Source organism: Bos mutus, chromosome 3 (assembly GCF_027580195.1).
Source record: "Bos mutus isolate GX-2022 chromosome 3, NWIPB_WYAK_1.1, whole genome shotgun sequence".
NCBI classification, from domain to species: domain Eukaryota; kingdom Metazoa; phylum Chordata; class Mammalia; order Artiodactyla; family Bovidae; genus Bos; species Bos mutus.
In genome coordinates this window covers 99015980-99036677 of record NC_091619.1, presented here as the reverse complement: position 1 = coordinate 99036677, position 20698 = coordinate 99015980, and the positions used below count along the sequence as shown (strand labels likewise).

Below are 20698 nucleotides of genomic sequence, written 5' to 3'. Positions count from 1 at the left end.
AGGGTGCTTGGGGAACATGGAGTGAACTGCATAGATTTCAGAGATATTTGGGAGATAAAACTGACAGCAATCGAATACTAAATAAATATTTGTTGACTTTCTTGGCCACTCTTTCTAAAGTAAGCTCTTTGGTTACTCTCCTGTTTACTTCCTTCACAGCACTTTTCACAGCCTGCAATTACTTTGTTTATATTTTTGCCTATTGTCTGTTTCCATTAAGCAGAATGTAAACTAAATGAGGGCTGCAACATTGACCAACCTTTTACACACAGTGCTTGGTCACTGACCAAGGGCTCTCAGATCTTTGAGGACTGAATAGGTTAATAAGTGATTGGATGGTACAGAGTGAGCACAGAAAGGCGAAAGGTCAAGGCCAGGAAGAAGCCTGTGATCCTGGGATCCAGAGGGTTTAAGACTCCACCTCTTTACCACCTCATGTGGGTCAGAATGGCCATTGTTTAGAACTCTATAATAAAAAATGCTGGAGAGGGTGTGGATAAAAGAGAAACACCTTAAACTGTTGGTGGGAATGTAACTTGGTGCAGCCACTATGGAAAACAGTATGGATGTTCCTCGAAAAACTTAAAAATAGAGTCGCCATGTGATCCAGCAATCCTACTCCTAGGTATATATCCAGAGAAAATTCTAATTAAAAAAGATACATGCACCTTAATGTTCACTGCAACACTATTTACAATGTCCAAGACATGGAAACAACATATATGTCCACTGACAGATGAATGGAAAAAGATGTGGCACAAATATACAGTGGACTACTGCTCAGCCATAAAAAGAATGAAATAATGCAGTGGCACCCCACTCCAGTACTCTTGCCTGGAAAACCCCATGGACGGAGGAGCCTGGTGGGCTGCAGTCCATGGGGTCGCTAAGGGTTGGACACGACTGAGCAACTTCACTTTCACTTTTCACTTTCCTGCATTGGAGAAGGAAATGGCAACCCACTCCAGTGTTCTTGCCTGGAGAATCCCAGGGACAGGGGAGCCTGGTGGGCTGCCGTCTATGGGGTCGCACAGAGTCGGACACAACTGAAGCGACTTAGCAGCAGCAGCAATATGGATGAATCTAGAAATTATCATACCAAGTGAAGAGATTATCATACCAGAAAGAGAAAGACAAATTCCATATATCATTTAAATGTGGAATCTAAAATATGATGCAAACTTACCTATGAAACAGAAATAGACTCGCAGACATAGAAAACAGACCTGTGGTTGCCAAGGGGGAGATGGGTTGGGAGTTTGAGATTAGCAGATGCAAACTATTACACATATAATAGAAAAACAGTGCAGTCCTACTGTTATAGCGCAGGAAACTATGTTGAATATCCTGTGATAAACCATAATGGAAAAGAATATGACAAAGAATGGATGTATTGATATACGTGTAACATAGTCACTTTGCTGTACAATAGAAATTATACAACATTGTAAATCAACTATACTTCAATTAAGTAAATAAATTTAAAAAGGCCCCATCTCTCTGTCTCCGGCCCTGTGAAAGGTGGGCATGGACCAGAGGTTTAGGGGTTCAGGTGGCCCCAGGACCACCTGCCCAATTGTCCTTTGCTAGATTTGAGAAAATACAAGTACCATTCTTCACTTTCTGGCCTCTGGCTGTGGACGCAGGGCAGTGGATGTTTTCAGGGAAAGAGAATAGGCACCCCTCCAGAACATGAGATCTGCCCCTTAAGGGTGTGGGTGTAGGGGTAGCAGAAGATGTGACCTAGCCCGTTACAAAAGCCTTGAATGCCTGGCTGTTTGATCTCAAGACTCAGCATAGGAGCTCAGGCTTCCACCCACACTCCCCACTCCAGGCAAGCCCAGCTGCGAGTATGCAATTCCTCTCAGCCCCTAAAGGGGGCAGCACTGGCCTGGACCTGCGGTCTCTGGCCAAGAGCGTGGGACGAACGCAAATTCTCGCGCACTTAAAGGGTTGGTGACCAACTCGGGCAAAAGTGAGCGGCGTCCCTGCTTCTGCCCTCCAGGTTGGAATGGTGGTCCATCTAGTTGCTGAGGAGACTCCCCATACGCCCAGGCACCCTCGGACTTCAGCATAAGCCCCCAAGGATGGGGGGCGAAAGGACCCCCATTAGAGGGACTCTCAGTCACCAGGACGAGGTAGGAGGGCAGGGACAAAGCTGGCTCTTACATCCTGATGGCCACCCACATGGTGACTAGCAGTATGGCTGCGTCTTGAAGGCGGGAGCAGTAGGCTTAGCCTCTGGGTGCGCGGGTGGGAGGAGGAGCTTCTTCTTGACGTAAGGCCTGATGAGGGGCGTGGCTTCTCGGTGACTCGCATGAAGGGGGCGGGCTCTTAATGATGAGACGCCGGGGAGGGGGCAGGCGTTCATTGATAAAAACGCTGGGCTCCCTGGGGCGCGAGCGCGGCGTAGCAAATCCTGGCAGCGCCTCGCGCCGTCTGGGCCTGGCGGAACCCAGAAATTAGCCTGGCCGGCGCTGCGCCGCACCGCCCGCATGGAGCCCGCGGCCGGCTTCTTGTCCCCGCGACCCTTCCCTCGTGCGGCCGCCCCGCCAGCGCCCCCGGCCGGACCCGGGCCGCCTGGAAGTCCCAAGCCTGGATCTGAGCCAGAGGTGCTGGCCGAGACTCCGGCACCGGACCCTGGGCGCCTCATCACCGACCCGCGGAGCGGCCGCACCTACTTCAAAGGCCGCCTGTTGGGCAAGGTGAGCTGAGGAGTGGTGCCAGCGAGGGTAGGGGAGCCCTGCCGACTTCTTTGCCCTCGTGGAGCGGGGCGGGGCCGTTTGGCCTCGGCATGGGGACGTCTGCGGGCCAGACCTGCCTGATGCCTTCTCCTCATAGGGGGGCTTTGCCCGCTGCTACGAGGCCACTGACACAGAGACCGGCAATGCCTACGCGGTCAAAGTCATCTCGCAGAGCCGCATTACCAAGCCGCATCAGCGTGAGAAGGTGAGCCAGGGCCCAGGCCCAACGGGCGACGGGTGGGGTGGGAACGGTGACGAGGGAGCCCTTGACGGATGGTAACCCCCGCCGCCACTGCAGATCCTAAACGAGATTGAGCTGCACCGCGGCCTGCAGCACCGCCACATCGTGCGTTTCTCGCACCACTTTGAGGATGCTGACAACATATACATTTTCCTGGAGCTCTGCAGCCGAAAGGTGAGGGATGGTAGAGGTAGGGGAGGGAGTAGGGACCTTAAGACCCAAAGTTGGAGCCCTGTTCTTCCTCGGCGAGCACACGGAGGGAGGGTCGGGGAGGGCGGACGAGGGGCTGAGGCCGCCGCTCTCTGCAGTCCCTGGCCCACATCTGGAAGGCCCGGCACACCCTGTTGGAGCCAGAGGTGCGCTACTACCTTCGGCAGATCCTTTCCGGACTCAAGTACTTGCACCAGCGGGGCATCTTGCACCGGGACCTCAAGCTAGGTGAGACTCCTGGGCCAACAGGATGGGGGGGCTGGGGAGGCAGAGAAAAAGGCGTCTGACACATTTCTCCGCCCCTGTTCAGGAAATTTTTTTATCACTGAAAACATGGAACTGAAGATGGGGGATTTTGGACTGGCAACCCGGTTGGAGCCCCCAGAGCATAGGAAGAAGTGAGTGTTTGGGTGGGGGCGGGGGGGATGGCCACAGTCTGTGTGACACAGATGACGTGAGTGACAGACACTGAGTATATATCTGTAGGAGGCACGATGATTGCCTGATGTGACCGTGTGATTGATGGGAGGGTGGTGTGTGTGGGTGTGTGCGTGTGTGTGAACGTGGCGGTGGCAGCCTTGGTTCCTGGGAATGGTGGAGAGGCTGCTGGTCCTATGGGTGTCTGAGTCCTTAAGATGGATGGGGTGTAAGGATTCTTGAAGGTATGACCAGTCCTGTGTGTGAGTGTGGATGGTGACATAAGCAGTGTGTGTGTGAGACAGACTGAGTGTGGAGATGGTGGACATGACACTCTGTGTCAGAAAACCCTGCTGTGGCCATGAGGACTGGGAGTGTAACACAGCATGTGTGGCAGTAGTGTTCATGGGGGGTGTGACAGTTGATGTTAGTGTGTACAGCACAGACCACAGGAGGTGACCGCCTGTGGTGGGAGTAGGGGAAGGAGGAAGGCATCAGTGATGTACCCTCTGTTGACCTGGAGGAGGGGCTGGGTTAGGGGTCAGGAACTCCCCAGTCCTGCAGAGTCGCTGAGCAGCTGGGCCAGGCGGGTGGGCAGGGACTCAGCTGCCATCCCCGGCTCCATTGTCTCAGAACAAACAGGAGTTCTCTGGCCTTTGGTGACAGGCAGCTGCTTTGTCTGGACTCTCAGTGGGGGCAGGGATGAGGGGCCAGGCAGGCTGCCTCTGAACCTTGCCCTCTCCTCCTCCCTATCCCCTGTCAGGACCATCTGTGGTACCCCCAACTATGTGGCCCCAGAAGTGCTGCAGAGACAGGGCCATGGCCCGGAGGCAGATGTGTGGTCCCTGGGCTGTGTCATGTGAGTGCCAGGGTGATGTGTACACAGAGGGTGCCTGGGAGGCCTATGTTCCACTTCACTCCTGACCACCTTTTCTCTGCCCCACAGGTACACGCTGCTATGTGGGAGTCCCCCCTTTGAGACCGTTGACCTGAAGGAGACGTACCGCTGCATCAAGCAGGTTCACTACACGCTGCCTGCCAGCCTCTCATTGCCTGCCCGGCAGCTCCTGGCCGCCATCCTTCGAGCTTCACCCCAAGACCGCCCCTCAATTGACCAGATCCTGCGCCACGACTTCTTTACCAAGGTTTGTGGCGCCCCAGACACAGCCAGTCTGCAGATTCCCCAGAGATTGAATTGGGAGCAGGTGACAGGACCCCTGGGCTGCTCTTCTCTGCTCACATGCTTTCTCTCCTCAGGGCTACACCCCGGACCGGCTCCCTGTCAGCAGCTGTGTGACAGTCCCAGACCTGACACCCCTTAACCCAGCTAGGATTCTGTTTGTCAAAGTTACCAAGAGCCTCTTTGGGAGAAAGAAGAATAAGAGTAAGTCCGAGACATCAGTGGATTTGAGGGTACAGAGCAGCAGGGGGCTTGTCACATACATGTGGGGGTGTGAGTGTAGGGTCCCTGGGGACCCCTGGGGATAGCATGCATTACACAGGCACTTGGCTACACCTAACTGTGTCATCTCTTCGGGAAGCAGGGGGTCTGGGCAGGATTCTGAGGGTTCTATCTCCCCCCACCCAGATAAGAACCGTCCGGAGGAGCGAGACGAGGTCTCCTGTTTGGTGAATGGCCTCACTCGGACGTCCATTGGCCATCAGGATGCCAGGCCCGAGGTGAGGTGCTTACGTGGATGGTGTTCCCCTGACTCACCCCCACCCTCGCAGCTGCTGGAAGCCTGGGATAAAAGAGGCTGGTGAAGCATCTAGCCTCGTGGTGGCCTAATTGGCTGTGTCTCATCGGTCAGGCAGGGTGACCTAGGGTGCCCGGGGTGCCAGGGCAGGGCGAGCCATGGACTCTCAAGGATCTGGATTTCGGGGCCTGTCTCACTCCTTTCCCCTACCCAACTCTCCAGGCTCCAGCAGCTTCAGGTCCAGCCCCCCTCAGCCTGGTAGAGACAGCACCTGAAGACAGTTCACCCCGTGGGACGCTGGCAAGCAGTGGAGATGGTGAGCCACCAGGAGGGTGACGGGTGCTCAAGGTTGCGGGGGCTGAGTCCAAGCCCTGAGGGAAGGGGTGGGTGGAGAGTCATTGTCTAGGGCTTGTGGGATTATTGCCTAATTCTCAGTGCCCTGTTCCCTTTAGGGTTTGAAGAAGGTCTGACTGTGGCCACAGTGGTGGAGTCAGCCCTCTGTGCTCTGAGAAACTGCCTGGCCTTCATGCCCCCAGGTGAGGCTGGGGCCTGGCATGTGTGAATGGTGGTGGGAGTCCTTTTACTGGGAAGCCAGGAACAAGTCCTCATTCCTACCTCTTCTATGACAGCTGAACAGAACCCAGCTCCCCTGGCACAACCAGAACCTCTGGTGTGGGTCAGCAAGTGGGTTGACTACTCCAACAAGTTTGGCTTTGGGTATCAACTGTCCAGCCGCCGTGTGGCTGTGCTCTTCAACAACGGCACACACATGGCCCTGTCGGCCAACAGAAAGTAAGTGCTATCATGGGGTGCCTTGTATCCAGGCCTCTGTACTCAGCGGTGCTGCAACTTGGTGTGTGTTCCTGGGCTCCTGGTCCTGCAGTCTCTGAGGAGGGGGTCTGTCTGCTTCCTCCAGGACTGTGCACTACAACCCCACCAGCACTAAGCACTTCTCCTTCTCTGTGGGTGCCGTGCCTCGGGCTCTGCAGCCTCAGCTGGGTGTCCTGAAGTATTTCGCCTCCTACATGGAGCAGCGCCTCATGAAGGTTTGTGGACTGGGTCTGGGGTGGGGGTGGGGGGCGGTGGTACATTCAGGACTAACACATCCTGATCCCCTCCTAGTCCCCTTTGGGGGTAGGTGGACAGTGGGGTGGGTGTTGAAGCTAGAAGCTGACCCTCTAAGGGAGACATGAATAGGGAGAGGACTGACTGGTGTCAGACAAGTGACTGGCCCCTGTTCCCAGGGTGGAGATCTGCCCAGTGTGGAAGAGGTGGAGGTGCCTGTGCCCCCACTCCTACTGCAGTGGGTCAAGACCGATCAGGCCCTACTCATGCTCTTTAGTGATGGCACCATTCAGGTAAGAGCTCCGCCTGGAGTTGGGGGTGAGGACTGGGAGGTCCAGGGTGCTGGGGAGGAAACGATCTGGGCCCTAGGCCCTGATCAGTGCCGCCCTCCTGTGCACAGGTGAACTTCTACGGAGACCACACCAAGCTGATCCTCAGTGGCTGGGAGCCCCTCCTTGTGACTTTCGTGGCCCGAAATCGCAGTGCTTGTACTTACCTCGCTTCCCACCTTCAGCAGCTGGGCTGCTCCCCAGATCTGCGGCAGCGGCTTCACTATGCTCTGCGCCTGCTCCGGGACCGCTGCCCGGTCTAGGCCAGAGTCTGCAGGCCCGGCCACCTCTCAAGCCCTCAGGCCTGAGGTCTGTGCCTCTCAGGCTCTGGCCCTCGCCTTTGTGGCCCTCCCTGTTCCTTTGGTGCCTCACTGGGGGCTCCGGGCCGAATCCCCCAGGGAATCAGGGACCAGCTTTACTGGGGTTGGAGGCGGCCTCCCACCCCTTCTCCAAGAAAAGCCTGAGCCTTAGCCCCCCACTAGGGGGCGTTATTTATGGACCACTTTTATTTATTGACATTTATTTATTGGGATGTGAGCCCCACGAAGGGCCTCCTTCTGGGATAATAAACCGTTTTTGCAGAACTCGAAGGCCTCCTCACTCGCAGTAGAGTCCGTGGACCGTGGCCACGGCGAAGAGCGAGGCGTTGGTGACGGCAGCCGAGGCCAACCCGTCGCACGCGGCGTCCCAGAGCGCGCGGCTGACCACGCGGACGCCCTGGCCCGCGCGCTGCCCCAGCACCACGCTGCACACCAGCTTGTAGCGCGGCGGGCTGAGCTCGCGCAGGCGCCTGCGCACCAGCTCGCACAGCTCCTGCGCCAGCCGCCCGGCCTCCGCGCCTGAGTAGCATGCGTCCCGCAGTCCCTCGGCCAACGCTGCCTCCAGGGCCTGCTGTGCGCGCGCAGTCTCCCAGCGCTCCCCCGGCGCCGGCTCCGTGCGGTACGAGGGTGCCATCCGGCGGGCGGGTGCCAGGGGCAAGCCAGAGAAGCTGACTCGCGAGCCTAGAGGGGGCACGGGGCCCAGGGATGGGCGTCGACCCCCAGGGCCTGCACTTGGCCCAGCCAGTGAGTTGCGGCGTGAAAAGGACAAGACCGGACCTAGCACGGAGCCACGGCGGGAGGCCGGGCCCAGGCCAGCTGGTCGGGTTTCATCAATGCTGGGCAGGTGGCCTAGAGGCCGCGCTGCTGATAGTTTCAGCCCATGATCTTTGGCCTCCTCCTCCTCCTGGCGTCCGGGGGCCACAGGCCTGCCAGCCATGGACCTGCCGGCTGGAAGACCCACACTTGGATGGGGTGGCCCTCACTAGCTGTCTTTGTACACCATCTAGTCTCTTACTTAGTGATGAGTTTTTACCCTCTAATCCCTCCTTACCTGTGTTTTTCGGACCGGTGAATCAAATAGTTCCCAGCTGTGTGGATTCCTGGGTGCTTAGAGCGTTAAGGGCTGTTAGGGACAACAAGGGAATGGACGCTGCTCAGAGTATCATCTCTCTCTCCCTACCCCCTGAGCTCCACTTCACCTGAGCACTATGGACGTTAGAAAAATGAGCTCCAAGTACACCTCCCCTCCATCTGACTCACCAGCAGAAACGGATGTATCTGCCCTCTGCCTGCGCCTAGACAGTGGCGCCTCCACCCCCTAACCAGAGGGAGGGACAGACAGATCCAGCTCCTTCAGCCCACAGATCCTTCTAGCCCCCTTGAGTCTTGAATCCAGCCATCCTCCACCCCCTCCCTGCTCTTAGGGTGTCTGGCAGAGCCTGGGGCTAGTGACTCAGGATGGTCCTTCCAGCCTGTTTTTGGCTTCCGGCCCTACCTCCAGAGTCAGTTCTGGGAGGGCTGCCCTCTGCCCCAAACTCCTTAGGCACCTGAGCCACCTGCAGCTGTGTCCTCCAGGTGCTCTCCAACAGCCCTTGCCCAGCTGGCCTGACCGGCAGGTAGGAGGGTAAGGGCCCCTTGCCTGTGTTGTGGAGTTGCCCCGGGTTGCTGGGCAAGCACTCACTCCTCTTCCTGGTTCCCTCTCACCAGTCCTGGCTCCAGCTTAACCTGGGAGTGTTACTGTAAGCATGTGTTAATGCCGGGTGGCTGAGTCATCAGGGGAGGGGGATCAACAGGGGGTTAGAGCCTAAGGGCATACAAGTGTGAGTGAAGGGGCAGATGTAGAGGGGGCTCTGGTCAGAAAGGTGTCCCCCTACCCCAGGGCTCTTGAGCCACTGTCCATTTCTCCCCTTGTGAAGGCTGGCTCTCTACTTGTGAGCAAGTTGCAGAGGCCTGGGATATGGGGAAACCCTGAGGCTGCTGGGGTGGCTGCTCAGGAATCAGGATCCGGGCCTACAGGAAGGAGCACGTCATGGGCCTATCGTCTCCCCATCAGCCTCAATTAGGACAAACATTTCCGTTCCTTGTATACAGCTAGGGTGGGGCTTGGATGACTTCCTCAGTTCTGGGCTGGGGGAGGGGGAAGGGAGACCCATTGGAACTCAGATCTGATGCAACAGTGATGACTTCACTCCTCAGTGAATCCTGCTGACCTAACTTTTAAGTGTCCTGGCCCTAGCCCCTGGCCCTAGCTGTCCACACCTTGTGTGCCCTAGTGCCCAGACTGCCCCAACCCGCACTGTGGTTGCACTTCAGGGACACCAGAGACCATGATGCCTCTGTCAGTGTTGACACCTCCTCACTTGACCCCTCTCTGGGAGGCCCAGGACTGCCACCTCCCAAACAAGCCAGCTCTGGACCCTGAAAATGGTCCACGGGGACAAGGACTTTCCCTGTTAATGGGAGTTCTTCAGGTCTGCTTAACCTGTATGCTTGTAGGGGGAGGGGAGAGAGGGGCAGGAAATTTGAACTCTGAACCCTGGACAGGCAAGGGCCAGGATGCTAAGACCCTCCAACTCTGCTTAGGGCCCCTCTAGGGCTGAAGTTTTCCCTGGGCCTGTGGGAGCTGGGCGGGGCCTCCTCTCTGGCCGGGCTCTAGTTTCCGTGGAAACCCACAGGCTTCCCACCCCAGCGCTGCCTGGGCAGGCTCCCAGCTGGGGCCTCATCCGCAGCCAGCCTCTCCTCCCCAGTCCAGTCTGCTCCACCTCGGCCTCTCTCGGTCCCCTCCCTGAGTCCCCAAGCCTCTAGCCTCTTCCACTGGCCGCTGATGCCTTCTGGGCCTCTCCTGCCTCATTCCTAAACTTTAGCTTCTCAGCAAACAGGCCTCTGGATCTCTTACCCCTCCCTCTCAGGCCTTTCTAGCTCTTCACCAGCTCTAGGGCTCAGCCAGGCCTCCTGCTCCTTCCATGTACTGTCTCTCCCACACATAACAAGCCTCCTAGGCTGTTCCTCCTGCTTAGTCCCCTGCCCCACACATGGAGACCCCAGGACTGGTTGTGCATGGGGAGGCCGCGCCTTTTTCCACAGCACTCCGGAGCCTCGTCAACAACCCCTTATACAGGTGAGAGGGGCACCTGTCTGTGGGTTTTCCCTAACTGGCTCTGCTGGGACCCATGACTCTGAGGAATCTGAGTACAGAGGAAGTGGAGAATTAGGACTTGACCCTCCTCCCGGGTGAACTCAGCCTGGGGAAGTGGAGTGTAGAGGATGGCTACTGATCGTGCAGTATCTGTGATAGCCTGAGAGCCAGAGGTGGGGGTAGTGGGGACTAGTGCTCAGAGCAGCTATGTGACTTCAGGGAAAGGCCTTCCTTTTTTGGATCTTGGGCTCCTGGCAGAGAAAAGCCCTCTGCCCTCTGGATCCCGAGAAATGGAGTGTAACTTGAGTGCCTCCCTGGGGAGGCAGAGGAGCAGACAATCCTATTCTGGGAACTGGGGACTTATAAGGGGAACAAAGCTCAAGAGATTGAGCCAGAGTCACAGACAGGAAGTAGTTCAGGCGCACTGCCTGGGGCTCACTGCCTGTAGTGTCTCTAACCGGGGACCAAGTACAGGGGCAGGGCCGGTCAGAGGAACCAGAATGCGGCTTTCTGTCTCCACCGCTTCAGAGCTGGGGTCCTCCCACAGGTTGGCGATTTCTGTAACCCTACTGCTTTGGGCGTCGCAGTCTGGTCTGAGCAGTGGACCGCCCCCCCACCCCCGCCCCCACCGCCCACCTGCCCCCCAGGCCTTGGATGTGAGCCTAGAAGGCTCCAGGAAGCTCAGGCTTCATCATCTGTCCCTTACCCACTGTGCTGTTCAGAGGCTCAGCAGCTGGGGCCGGAAGTGATCATGAAAATGGAAAATGTGGTCTGGCCCCATGATAGTGCATCACTGACGTGTCTGTTTGCAGTCAGTGCCCTCCACACCCTCCTCCTCCCCCCTCCTGTCTGGAGGAGGCTGAAAAGGCTGAGTTTGCAGTCTGGAGAAGCCAAAAAGAGTTTCCCTTCACCAGAGTCACAGGCTGGGGAGGAGAGGGACATTGGGATTGATCTTGTTTCAGCCCTGGTGCCCCCTCAGTGATCAAACATAGCCACCTAATGTTAGCCACCCTAGGGTTTGGGATGAGCATCTCATTTCAGGGATGAGACACCTGAGAGGCAGTAGGTCCGAAATCTCTTCCCTAGGCTTCTCTTGCCTAGCTGGAGCTGTGTTTAGAACCCGGCCTGTGTGACCCAGACCTTTTGCTAGAGGGACTGCCTCTTATATGGCAGATAAGGAAACGGAGGCCCAGAGAGGGCAAAGGCAAAGTCTAGAGTTACACAGAGACTCTAGCCTCTTCTTTCTGGCGCTCTGCCCTTCTCTCCCACAGTGATGTTCGCTTTGTGGTTGGTCAAGAACGGCAGGAGGTGTTTGCCCACCGGTGCTTGCTGGCGTGTAGATGCAACTTCTTCCAGCGACTTCTGAGCTCAGAGCCAGGCCCTGGGGTGCCTAGCCCTGTGGTGCTGAGTACCGTGCCAGCTGAGGCCTTCCTGGCAGTGCTGGAGTTTCTGTATACCAACAGTGCCAAGCTGCAACGCCACTCTGTGAGCCCACTGGGCAAGGGTCTGGGTGGGCAAGTTCTGGGTGGCTGAGGGGCAGGAAGACTCTCTTCTACCATGCCAACCACCCACTCTGCAGGTGCTCGAGGTGTTGACAGCGGCTGTGGAGTATGGGCTGGAGGAACTTCGAGAGGTGGGTTCATGGGCAGCCGTCTCCTTTCCCCTGCCTCTTATGGGCGCGGTTCACACCCTGCCTCACACACCCACTAACCTGGAGAGGAATGTGCACCAATACAGAAAGAAGTATGGGTATCTCTATATAAACAGGCATTGATGCATGCCTATGCGCAAAAGGATATGTGTGCCCTGTGGGGGCATATGGGGGTGTAGATACCAGGATAAGCTAGCCTTGATCCCTGTTCTTCAAAGAGAGGCACAAGAAAAACGCTTAACCCAGTGGCATAAGAAGTGGACAGAGAAGGGCATATGGTGCTGAGACTGTACAGAGAGTCTCTCTAGTCTCACCACGAAGCAGAAGAGGGGAATACTTCCTGGAGAAGGAAACATTTGTGTTGCATCCGGTAGAATAGGTAAGATTTTTGTTCAGCGGGGAGAGGAAAGATGGTATTCTAGTCACAGAGGCACAAAAAGAACTGGTGAGACATTTAGTGTAGCTAGACTAAGAGGACTAAGAGTGTGAAAGGAAGAGAGGAAATGAGATTGGAGAGGGTGCCAGGAGCTGGTTCCTGTAGGACCTTCAAGAATTTGGACTTCCTTTACCCAGAGGGCAGTGGAGTTTCAGTGGAGGTTTCAGGTAGTGAGGATTTGGAAGCTAAGAAGAGAAGGGATTGGGAGCCATGGGAAGGGCTCACCAGTCCCATAGGGACAGGGGTGGCAGTGGTTGCCCAGGAGAGAAATGCCTGCCTTTGAGAGAAGTGGAACTGGCACTGTTTACAGGTCAGTTGCTGTAGAAATTGAGGTTGCACTAGTAACTGGTGTTGTTGTTCAGTGGCTCAGTCGTGTCTGACTCTTTGCAACCCCATGGACTGCAGCACAGCAGACGTCCCTGTCCTTCATTATCTCCGAGCTTGCTCAAACTCATGTCCATTGAGTCACTGATGCCATCCAACCATCTCATCCTCAGTCTCCCCCTTCTCCTCCTGCCCTCAATCTTTCCCAGCATCAGGGTCTTTTCCAGTGAGTCTCTTCTTTACATCAGGTGGCCAAAGTATTGGAGTTTTGGCTTTGACATCAGTCCTTCCAGTGAATATTCAGGGTTGATTCCCTTTAGGATTGGCTGGTTTGACCCTGTGAACTGGCATTACCCAGGGCTTTTCTGGAAGTCGGGGGTGAGAGGGAGATATCACAGATGAATTCAAGTTTCTGGTTAAAATAGTATCTTTGAGTTCAGAGAAAAGTGTGGAAAAAGTTAAGTGTCTTGAAAGAAAAGGAGAGTGGAATTTTCACACGGCTCTGATCTAGTCTGATTAGTGAGGAACGTACTAAAAGGTGGGCTGCTGGGCTTGGCTTTGCTATTCCTAGTCTCAGGCCTTGTGATTCCCCGCCTCCCTTGGCCTGGGAGGTCTGCGTAGGCCTGGGGCTGCTAGTAGCCTGGGTGGCTCACTGCTCCAAGGCTGTTCACTGTTTCTGGCCTGGGGCTGGGGCCTTGGAACAGGGACATCTGGGCACAGCCCACCTTCGTTTCTGTTCCCAGCTGTGCCTGGAGTTTGTGGTGAAGGCACTGGACGTGGAGCTGGTTTGCGAGGCCCTGCAGGTGGGTGTTGCTGGACAGGCTTGCAGGAGGTTCCGGTGTGGAGGGCCGGGCTGCCCGGCCTCTCCATGTCCAACCTGACCTCCTTCATTCTGCTCTCAGGTTGCTGTAACCTTTGGCCTGGGACAGCTGCAGGAGCGTTGTGTGGCTTTCATTGAGGCCCACAGCCAGGTACTCCCCACTGCATACTCCCCAGCCCACACCCCTTGTTCTGCTCCTCCCTGACCCAATCGCGGACCCATAGGAGACCCTCCGGACCCGTGGTTTCCTGGAGCTGTCCGCGCCCGCGTTGCTGCCCCTGCTGCGTAGCGACAAGCTGTGTGTGGATGAGGCCGAGCTCGTCCTGGCAGCCCGGAGTTGGGCGCGCGTGGGCGCGGTGAGCAGGGGCTGAAGGGAGTGGGAGGTAGGGGTGCTGAAAGAGGCTCTAGCTGCAGGAACCAGGAGAGCAGGCGGTTGGGCAGGTGCCCCCGCCCGCCCAGGTTCAGTGCTGACGTCCGCAGGCGGTGCTAGAGCGGCCTGTGGCCGAGGTGGCGGCCCCGGTGGTGCGGGAGCTGAGACTGGCCTTGCTGGCTCCGGCAGAGCTGAGCGCCCTGGAAGAACAGAACCGGCGGGAGCCGCTCATCCCGGTGCGGACGCGGGGAACACGTCTCGGATCGTGCTGGGGGAGGCGAGTGGGGCGTGGTCCAGGGTCTGCGGGGTAAGGTGGGCACTGCGGGACTCCGCGGTGATTCGCATCCTTTGCAGGTGGAACAGATCGTGGAGGCGTGGAAGTGTCATGCTCTGCGGAGAGGGGATACGGCCCGGGGCACCCCGTGCCGCCGCCGGAGGGGCACTCTGCCCCGGGAGCATCATCGCTTTTTGGATCTGCCCTTTAAGTGACCAGTGCCATGACTTGCGAAGCATTCTGCGCCTCTCTTAAACTGCACCTCCCAACACGCTCGGCGCTCAAAGCGGGCTTCCGCTCCCAGAATGCTTCGCAAGTCGGGGCGGGAAGGACCAGTGTGTGCCAAACGCAGGCGCTATGGGTGAGGTTCCGTCGGTGGGCGGGCCTGAACGCCGCGCTCTTCCGCTGAGCCTTGGCCTCCAACCCTGCGCAAAGCCCGAAAGCAGTTTCTGTGCCCGCGTGCTCTGGCTCTACAGCCTGTCTCTGAGCACTACCGCCCGCCTCCTTTACTCCTGTAATTCCCACATATCTTTTCAACTCAGCCCCCTCTTTAACTCCAGATCTGGCTCCTGGCGATCTCTCTCCATATGTCCCACAGACACTTAAGACTCAATCCAAAATTGTGCTTGTCCCTCATCTTTCCCCAGTTCTGCCCCCATCGTGTTTCTCATCTCCATGGGTGCCAAAGCCAGAAACCTAGATGTCATCCTAGCTTTATTCTTCACATTTGCCTCCCATGGCTTCTATTTCTTAAGAGACTGAAAGCAGAATATGCCACCCCAAAATATGCTGTTTTGGCATAGGGTTGTTTTAAGCTGATTATTTTGAGAAAACGAAGACGTTTTGAAAACAGAAAAGTTACCCTTTTGTAGGGGAAATTTTTATAAACTAAATCTACATTGGTAAGGGTGTCGCCCTCTTTGTACAGAAGGATGACTAATTTACAGGAGACTTCCTGTGAAATAACTAAGATTTGCTTAATAAACCTTGCTTTCGGTGCTTTTTCCTGACGGCTTTCCCATATCTGGCCTCCTCACTTTTCTTTCGTCATTAGCTGAAGGAAGTATTTAAGCAGGTATTTTCGGCCACCTCCGGGAGTTACTGATTTTCCCTGGGTATCTCCCCTGTGTATGTGAGATATACATGTTAATAAACTTCCATTTTTGTTTCTCTGGTTAAGCTGTCTCATTACAAAGGTCTCAGCCAAGAACTCAGAGAATAGAGGGAAAATTATTTTTCCTTTCCTACAAGATCTTTCCAGTTGGTTCAGTTCTCTTACCCCAGTTCAACCAGTCCTATCTGTGGCAGGAATTACTGCCACAGGTTCTTATTAATCTTCTTGCCTTCACTCCAGTGGAGACCTCCTCCCCAACCATTTCCCACAGTGCCTCTTGACCTGTCTAAAATTGTCAGCCCTACGCCCTTTATTTTCTCTATTTACCCACTGCCCTCTGGACAAAATATAATCTGTTTCACTTTTAGAGCACTCAAAATACTGGTGGTTCCAAACATTAGCAAATTTTCTCTCAACAACTACCTTTGCAAAAATTCACTGGTCCTCAGACTTCCCTGGTGACACAGTAGATAAGAATCTGCCTGCCAATGCAGGAGAAACGAGTTCTATCCCTGGTCCGGGAATATTCCACATGCTTTGGAGCAACTAAGGCCGTTGGCCCCAGCTACTGAACCTGGGCTCTAGAGGCCTCAATCCTGTGACTACTGAAGCCTGAGCACTAGAGCCTGTGCTCTGCAACAAAAGAAGCTATGGCAATGAGAAGCCCTCACACCCCAACGAACAGTAACCCTCACTTGCTGCAACTAGAGAGAGCCCGTGCACAGCAATGAAGACACAGCGCAGCCAAAAATAAAAATTAAAAAAAAAAAAAAATACACTGGCATTCTATCCCTGGATTTCCTCTCTTGGTTATTGAGGACTCCCCATGCTCTCCTGCTCTCCTTTCATTTGTTGTGTATTTTGTCTTCCTGAGGATCCAGATCTCCCTGAAGAAAGATCTCTGGGGCCAGGAGTGGAGCCTAATTCATTTCTACTTCCCCAGTCCCTGACACATAATCAGTGCTCTGTAAATATTCAGTGATGACTTTGCTTTCTTATTTAAATATTATTTTATTCCAATAAGATACTATAAATATGAAATTAGGGACTGACTTTATTTTGGCTGTGCCTCTGGACTTGCGGCATCCCTGACCAGGGATCTTTTAATTTAAACTGGTGCCCCCTGCAGTGGAAATGCGGAGTCTTAACCACTGGACCCCCAGGGAAGTCCCTAGTTGATTATTTGGAAAAAAAATAGTTATTCTTCTTTCTCATGGATTTTACATAAAAATATGTTGTAAATGGGTTAAAAATAGTTATTTGTTATTGTATTTCTCAAGACTGAAAATGTGATTACCCTTAATACTACCTTAGATAATGAAAACTGAAGAAGAAAAGCTGTAAGTCCTGGAGGCCTGGTTTAATTTAGAGGGCTGGTTAAATTAACTATGGTATAGTCCTTACAGTGATATTTTAAAAAAATCCATGGTCTTTGGTGAGCAAAGCACAATGCAGACCAAGCAGAGCATGATTCCTTTTGCTGAAAGAAAAGATAATATTGGGAGAAAAAGTTTTCCTTGCTCTTAGCTTGGTAACATTTGAGGAGGTAAAATGTGTTTGCACGAAGCACACATATGAATATGAATATGGAGTCGGTGGGATCTGCTAATGGCTGTGAATCTGGAGGACACCGAGTATGAGATGATAATCACTTAAAAGTCACTTCCCTGGTGGTTCGGATGGTAAAGGGGCCACCTGCAATGCAGGGGACCTGGATTCAATCTCTGGTTGGGAAGGATCCCCCTGGAAAAAAAAAGGCAACCCACTCCAATATTCTTGCCTGGAGAATTCCATGGACAGAGGAGCCTGGAGGGCTACAGTCCACGGGGTCACAAAAAGTTGGACACGACTGAGCAACTTTCACTAAAATCCACAGGCCTAGGTGATTTCCCCTAAAGAGGATGTAGCTCTAGGGACAAGAGGACACATTTGGTAGCTAGCCTTGTTCTCTCATAATGCTGTTTCTGTAGGGCACTTATCAGAGATTATGTATTATCTCCTTTTTTTCTTCTTAAGTTCTTGCTTCCACCAAAAAATTAAACTCCTTAACGGAAAGGTTTAGAATGGAAAAGTGGCATTGAGTGAGTGTTGAACAGACACAGTCTGAATAAGTCATAACCAGAGTGCCTCAGCTAATTTTTTCCTCAGATAACCTCTGGGAAAGTAACCAGGTAATCTGACGGGACTTCCCTGGTGGTTCAGACCGTAAAGAATGCGCCTGCAATATGGACGGCCTGGGTTCAATCCTGAGTGGGGAAAATCCCCTAGGAGTGGGCTGGTGAGAGAGAATTACTACGTTTACCCTCTTCCTATAGGCTCGCGTGTTTTAGTCGCTCCAGCCGTGTCCGACACTATGGATTGCTATCTGCCAGGCTCCTCCGTCTTAAGGATTCTACACACATAAATATCGAAATTAGCTGTCATTCCCTTCTCCAATGGATCTTCCGGATCCAGGGATTGAACCTACGTCTTCCATGTCTAGCTGTGTCTCTACCTTAAGCGCCATCTGCGAAATCTTTGGCGCTTTATCAAATGAAAAACAACTAATAACTTTTTCATTTCATCTGCAAGCTTCTAAACGACTTAGTGCAGAACTATACAAGTAAAACACGCAAAAAAAACACAAAACGCCGTACTTCGAACACAAATTGAAGGAACCAAAATTTTCCCTTCATAAATTGTGACAGCTGATGAACTCTAACTTTTAACCTTAGAAAATGTAGCCTCGTTAAAAACGAGGCCTCAAAAAATTGGGTAAAGACTCAGAATTGTTCCTCTCCACGGAAATCTTTAGTAAAAGGCGAAAGATTTATACGATCTGAAGAGAAACCAGAGTATGCTTTCGCAGTTTCGCTTGGAACCTCCCAGAGCAATGTAACACTCTGTACAATTATGGTTGCTCCGCTCCCGCGCGGTTTGGGCACCTTGAGCGGAATTTGCACAGACCGTAGGTTTCTAACAGGTACTGTCTCCTCCAACAGTGGACAAACCCCCGTGGGGCTGGAATTCAAGCGCGTGAAATCGTCTTTTCGTGGTGCACTATGGGTATGCAAATCGCAGGCGGCTCCGCCGCTGGGTGACGCCACTCACCGGCCGGGCTGGGCGGCGCTGTGGGCACCTCAGGGCTGCAGCTCTCTCTTTGCGGGTCCCCCAGGAAACCGACGCTTCCTCACTGAGGGTGAGGTTAAAGCCCTGTCATTTCATACCCGCAGACCCCTGCCGTCACCACTCCTTTGGGAGGAAACGGCATCCAACTTATCTGGAAGGATAGTTCCAGTGAATGGGAGGTGGAAACGAGTTCTCGAATAGCCTTTGTGAAGTCGTGGGAGGTGAACATCGAAAGTAATTCAGCCTGTCTGGAGTAGGGTGTGGTGTGTCTGAATGAGGGTGTGCATCTGGCCATTAGCTGTCTTGAGAGAGCTGGGAAGATGGCAGAGGCTAGATCCAGTTAGGCCTGGAAAGGACTTGGCTTTGATCTTATTATTATCAGCAATGGGGAGCCATGAAATGGTGTTGAAGTTAGAGGGCTGAGTAATGTACAGTGCCACACAGGGTGGTTTGCCCTGCAAACACTGGGACTTGTCCCCAAGACTGGCTGTGGTCAGTGCCCTGGAACTGACTATTCCTGGGGCGGTCCAGCTCCAGTTGGCTGGAATCCTTCAGCTAGTGCCGTATCACAACACCGTTCAGTGTTTTAGGTTTATTCACTAAGCATTTGATCCGAGCACAGACTTTCAACATAGCTAAAAATATCACAAACTACAACAAGAGAGAGCACCTATGAGAAGCCAGGCCATTTCTTACATGAATATTTCATTTACAATCCTAAAAGGAAAAACCAGCAGCCTACAAAATGGACTGTAATCTTCCATTTCACAGATGAAGATGCTGAGGCTCAGAGAGGATGTCTGATTTTTCCAGCTCACTCAGCTGGTAAGTGGAACTGGGGGTGGGGGGTGACGACATCTTTTGCACCGTTACAGCCTGGTGAGCTCTCCTGCTCTACCTCAAAGCCGCTCCATAGTGACCCAAACACCACTGGACCCAAATCCAGGGTCTATCTCTTGGGCATACCGGATGCACCCCCTACCCTTGGTTCCAAGCCAACCACCTTCTCTTTTTTGATTCAGTGTTGATTCAGCTGCAGTAGGTGTCTCCCCTCTCCACTCCTAACGTTAGGTCAGAACATGATTTTCCGGCCTTTGGCTTGGTGGGGTGGGGTGGGGTGTGAGAAGGCAGTGCTCTGGGGGTGGGATTGTTCCTGGTGAGTGTGTGCCTGGAACCCAGAGTGTGTATGTGTGTCAGCTGAGACTGAGCCCTGGGATAATTGGAGAAAGGCACTGAAAGACCTCTCCCTCCCATCCATCAGATGAGACTACACCCGGGGGTGTGGCCAGAATCATCCAGACCTCTGTACAATGGGATTGTTCAACCTTTACAAGCAAACAGCTTAAAGATAGCACCTCACTGGTTGCTTGTCAAACTATGGTTTTTCCAGTAGTCATGTACAGATGTGAGAGATGGACCATAAAGAAGGCTGAGTGCCAAAGAACTGATGCTTTTGTCCGTGGTGTTGGTGAAGACTCTCAAGAGTCCCTTGGTCTGCAAGGACCAGTCAATCCTAAATGAAATCAATCCTGAATATTCATTGGAAGGACTGATGTTGAAGCTAAAGTTCCAATACTTTAGCCATCTGATGTGAAGAGCGGACTCCTTGGAAAAGATACTGATGCGGGGAAAGATTGAGGGCAGAAGTGGGTGACCCAGAATGAGATGGTTGGATGTATCACCAACTCAATGGACAAGAGTTTGAGCAGACTCAGGGAGATAGTGGACAGAGAAGTCTGACATGCTGCAGTCCATGGGGTCGCAGAGTCAGACATGACTGAGCAACTAAACAACAGCAACACAGGCTGCTAGTGCCTCAGTTTCTACAGTGGCCCTGCGGATCCTCTGCTGTCTGGACAAAGATGCCTCTGGGGCGCCATGCTGACTACTTACTTGCACAGGCCTCTGCCTTGGAGATTGGTCTGGGCACAAAACTCCTAAAACACACCCCCATCTCTGTTTCAATTGGCCACTTTTTTTTTTTTTTGGTCACGTCAAGAGGCTTGTGGGATCTTAATTCCCCAACCAGGGATCAAACCCAGGCCCCTGGCAATGAGAGCACTGGGTCTTCACCACAGGACCACCAGAGAATTCCCTTGGCCACTTCATTCATCTGCTCCCACTTCACCTCTCACCTGTTGCCTGACTGTGTCCCTCTGTCCATCCCCCCAGGCTGCTGAAATAGGAGCTGGCCGATGAATCTGGAGAGGAATGCCAGGCTGGATTATGATGGCTCTGAAAGCTGCACAGTAGGGTTTTGACACCAAAAACATTTGGAGCATTTTGTGTACTGAGCACTTCAGCCAGACCATGTTACCAAGTATGTGACCAATGCATTTGCCGCACATCATCTTCACTTGTCAGGCGAATAAACACACGGAGGACTAGAGGGCTAGGACCTCAGGCCCTGACACTTGTGTGTGCAAACTCACAGCTATACAA

At 53.7% G+C, this 20698-nt stretch overlaps 3 protein-coding genes, 1 long non-coding RNA gene and 1 other non-coding gene across 9 annotated transcripts; 3 read left to right on the top strand and 2 right to left on the bottom strand.

Moving 5' to 3' along the window:
* The first annotated feature begins 1943 nt into the window (after window positions 1-1943).
* On the top strand, window positions 1944-7287 carry PLK3 (polo like kinase 3). 2 transcript variants are annotated; one of them, XM_005894186.2, is made up of 15 exons: window positions 1946-2705; window positions 2842-2949; window positions 3043-3159; window positions 3294-3423; window positions 3506-3593; window positions 4376-4471; window positions 4559-4757; window positions 4870-4996; window positions 5201-5292; window positions 5532-5625; window positions 5762-5845; window positions 5939-6101; window positions 6226-6355; window positions 6554-6667; window positions 6775-7287. In XM_005894186.2, the coding sequence occupies exons 1-15, from the start codon at window positions 2496-2498 to the stop codon at window positions 6964-6966; spliced, it is 1944 nt and encodes a 647-aa protein (XP_005894248.1). In that variant the 5' UTR covers window positions 1946-2495; the 3' UTR covers window positions 6967-7287. The 2 variants fall into 2 exon arrangements, with proteins under 2 accessions (XP_070224276.1, XP_005894248.1); XM_070368175.1 differs by lacking the exon at window positions 4376-4471 and having other exon boundaries at window positions 1944-2705.
* A 6-nt stretch (window positions 7288-7293) lies between these two features.
* On the bottom strand, window positions 7294-10928 carry DYNLT4 (dynein light chain Tctex-type 4). Of its 3 annotated transcripts, none has more exons than XM_070368179.1 (3): window positions 10866-10928; window positions 8075-8146; window positions 7294-7971 (listed from the first exon to the last, which is right to left on the bottom strand). In XM_070368179.1, exon 3 carries the CDS (start codon window positions 7958-7960, stop codon window positions 7301-7303), a length of 660 nt encoding a protein of 219 aa, XP_070224280.1. In that variant the 5' UTR covers window positions 7961-7971; window positions 8075-8146; window positions 10866-10928; the 3' UTR covers window positions 7294-7300. The 3 variants fall into 3 exon arrangements, with proteins under 3 accessions (XP_070224280.1, XP_070224278.1, XP_070224279.1); XM_070368177.1 differs by lacking the exon at window positions 10866-10928 and adding an exon at window positions 8519-9096; XM_070368178.1 differs by lacking the exon at window positions 10866-10928 and adding an exon at window positions 8571-9096.
* BTBD19 (BTB domain containing 19) lies at window positions 9738-15208 on the top strand. 2 transcript variants are annotated; one of them, XM_070368176.1, is made up of 8 exons: window positions 9738-10141; window positions 11431-11648; window positions 11809-11914; window positions 13307-13373; window positions 13473-13541; window positions 13615-13746; window positions 13871-13996; window positions 14115-15208. In XM_070368176.1, the coding sequence occupies exons 1-8, from the start codon at window positions 10056-10058 to the stop codon at window positions 14247-14249; spliced, it is 939 nt and encodes a 312-aa protein (XP_070224277.1). In that variant the 5' UTR covers window positions 9738-10055; the 3' UTR covers window positions 14250-15208. The 2 variants fall into 2 exon arrangements, with proteins under 2 accessions (XP_070224277.1, XP_005894249.1); XM_005894187.2 differs by lacking the exon at window positions 11809-11914 and adding an exon at window positions 11739-11792 and having other exon boundaries at window positions 9745-10141; window positions 11431-11644; window positions 13314-13373.
* Window positions 15209-17869: 2661 nt separating this feature from the next.
* LOC138987371 (U5 spliceosomal RNA) lies at window positions 17870-17986 on the bottom strand. The gene has a single exon (XR_011463847.1). It is a non-coding gene; the product is annotated as a U5 spliceosomal RNA (small nuclear RNA).
* A 238-nt stretch (window positions 17987-18224) lies between these two features.
* On the top strand, window positions 18225-20627 carry LOC138987254 (uncharacterized). Its single transcript, XR_011463726.1, has 3 exons — window positions 18225-18326; window positions 18981-19081; window positions 20429-20627. It is a non-coding gene; the product is annotated as an uncharacterized lncRNA (long non-coding RNA).
* Window positions 20628-20698: the final 71 nt, after the last annotated feature.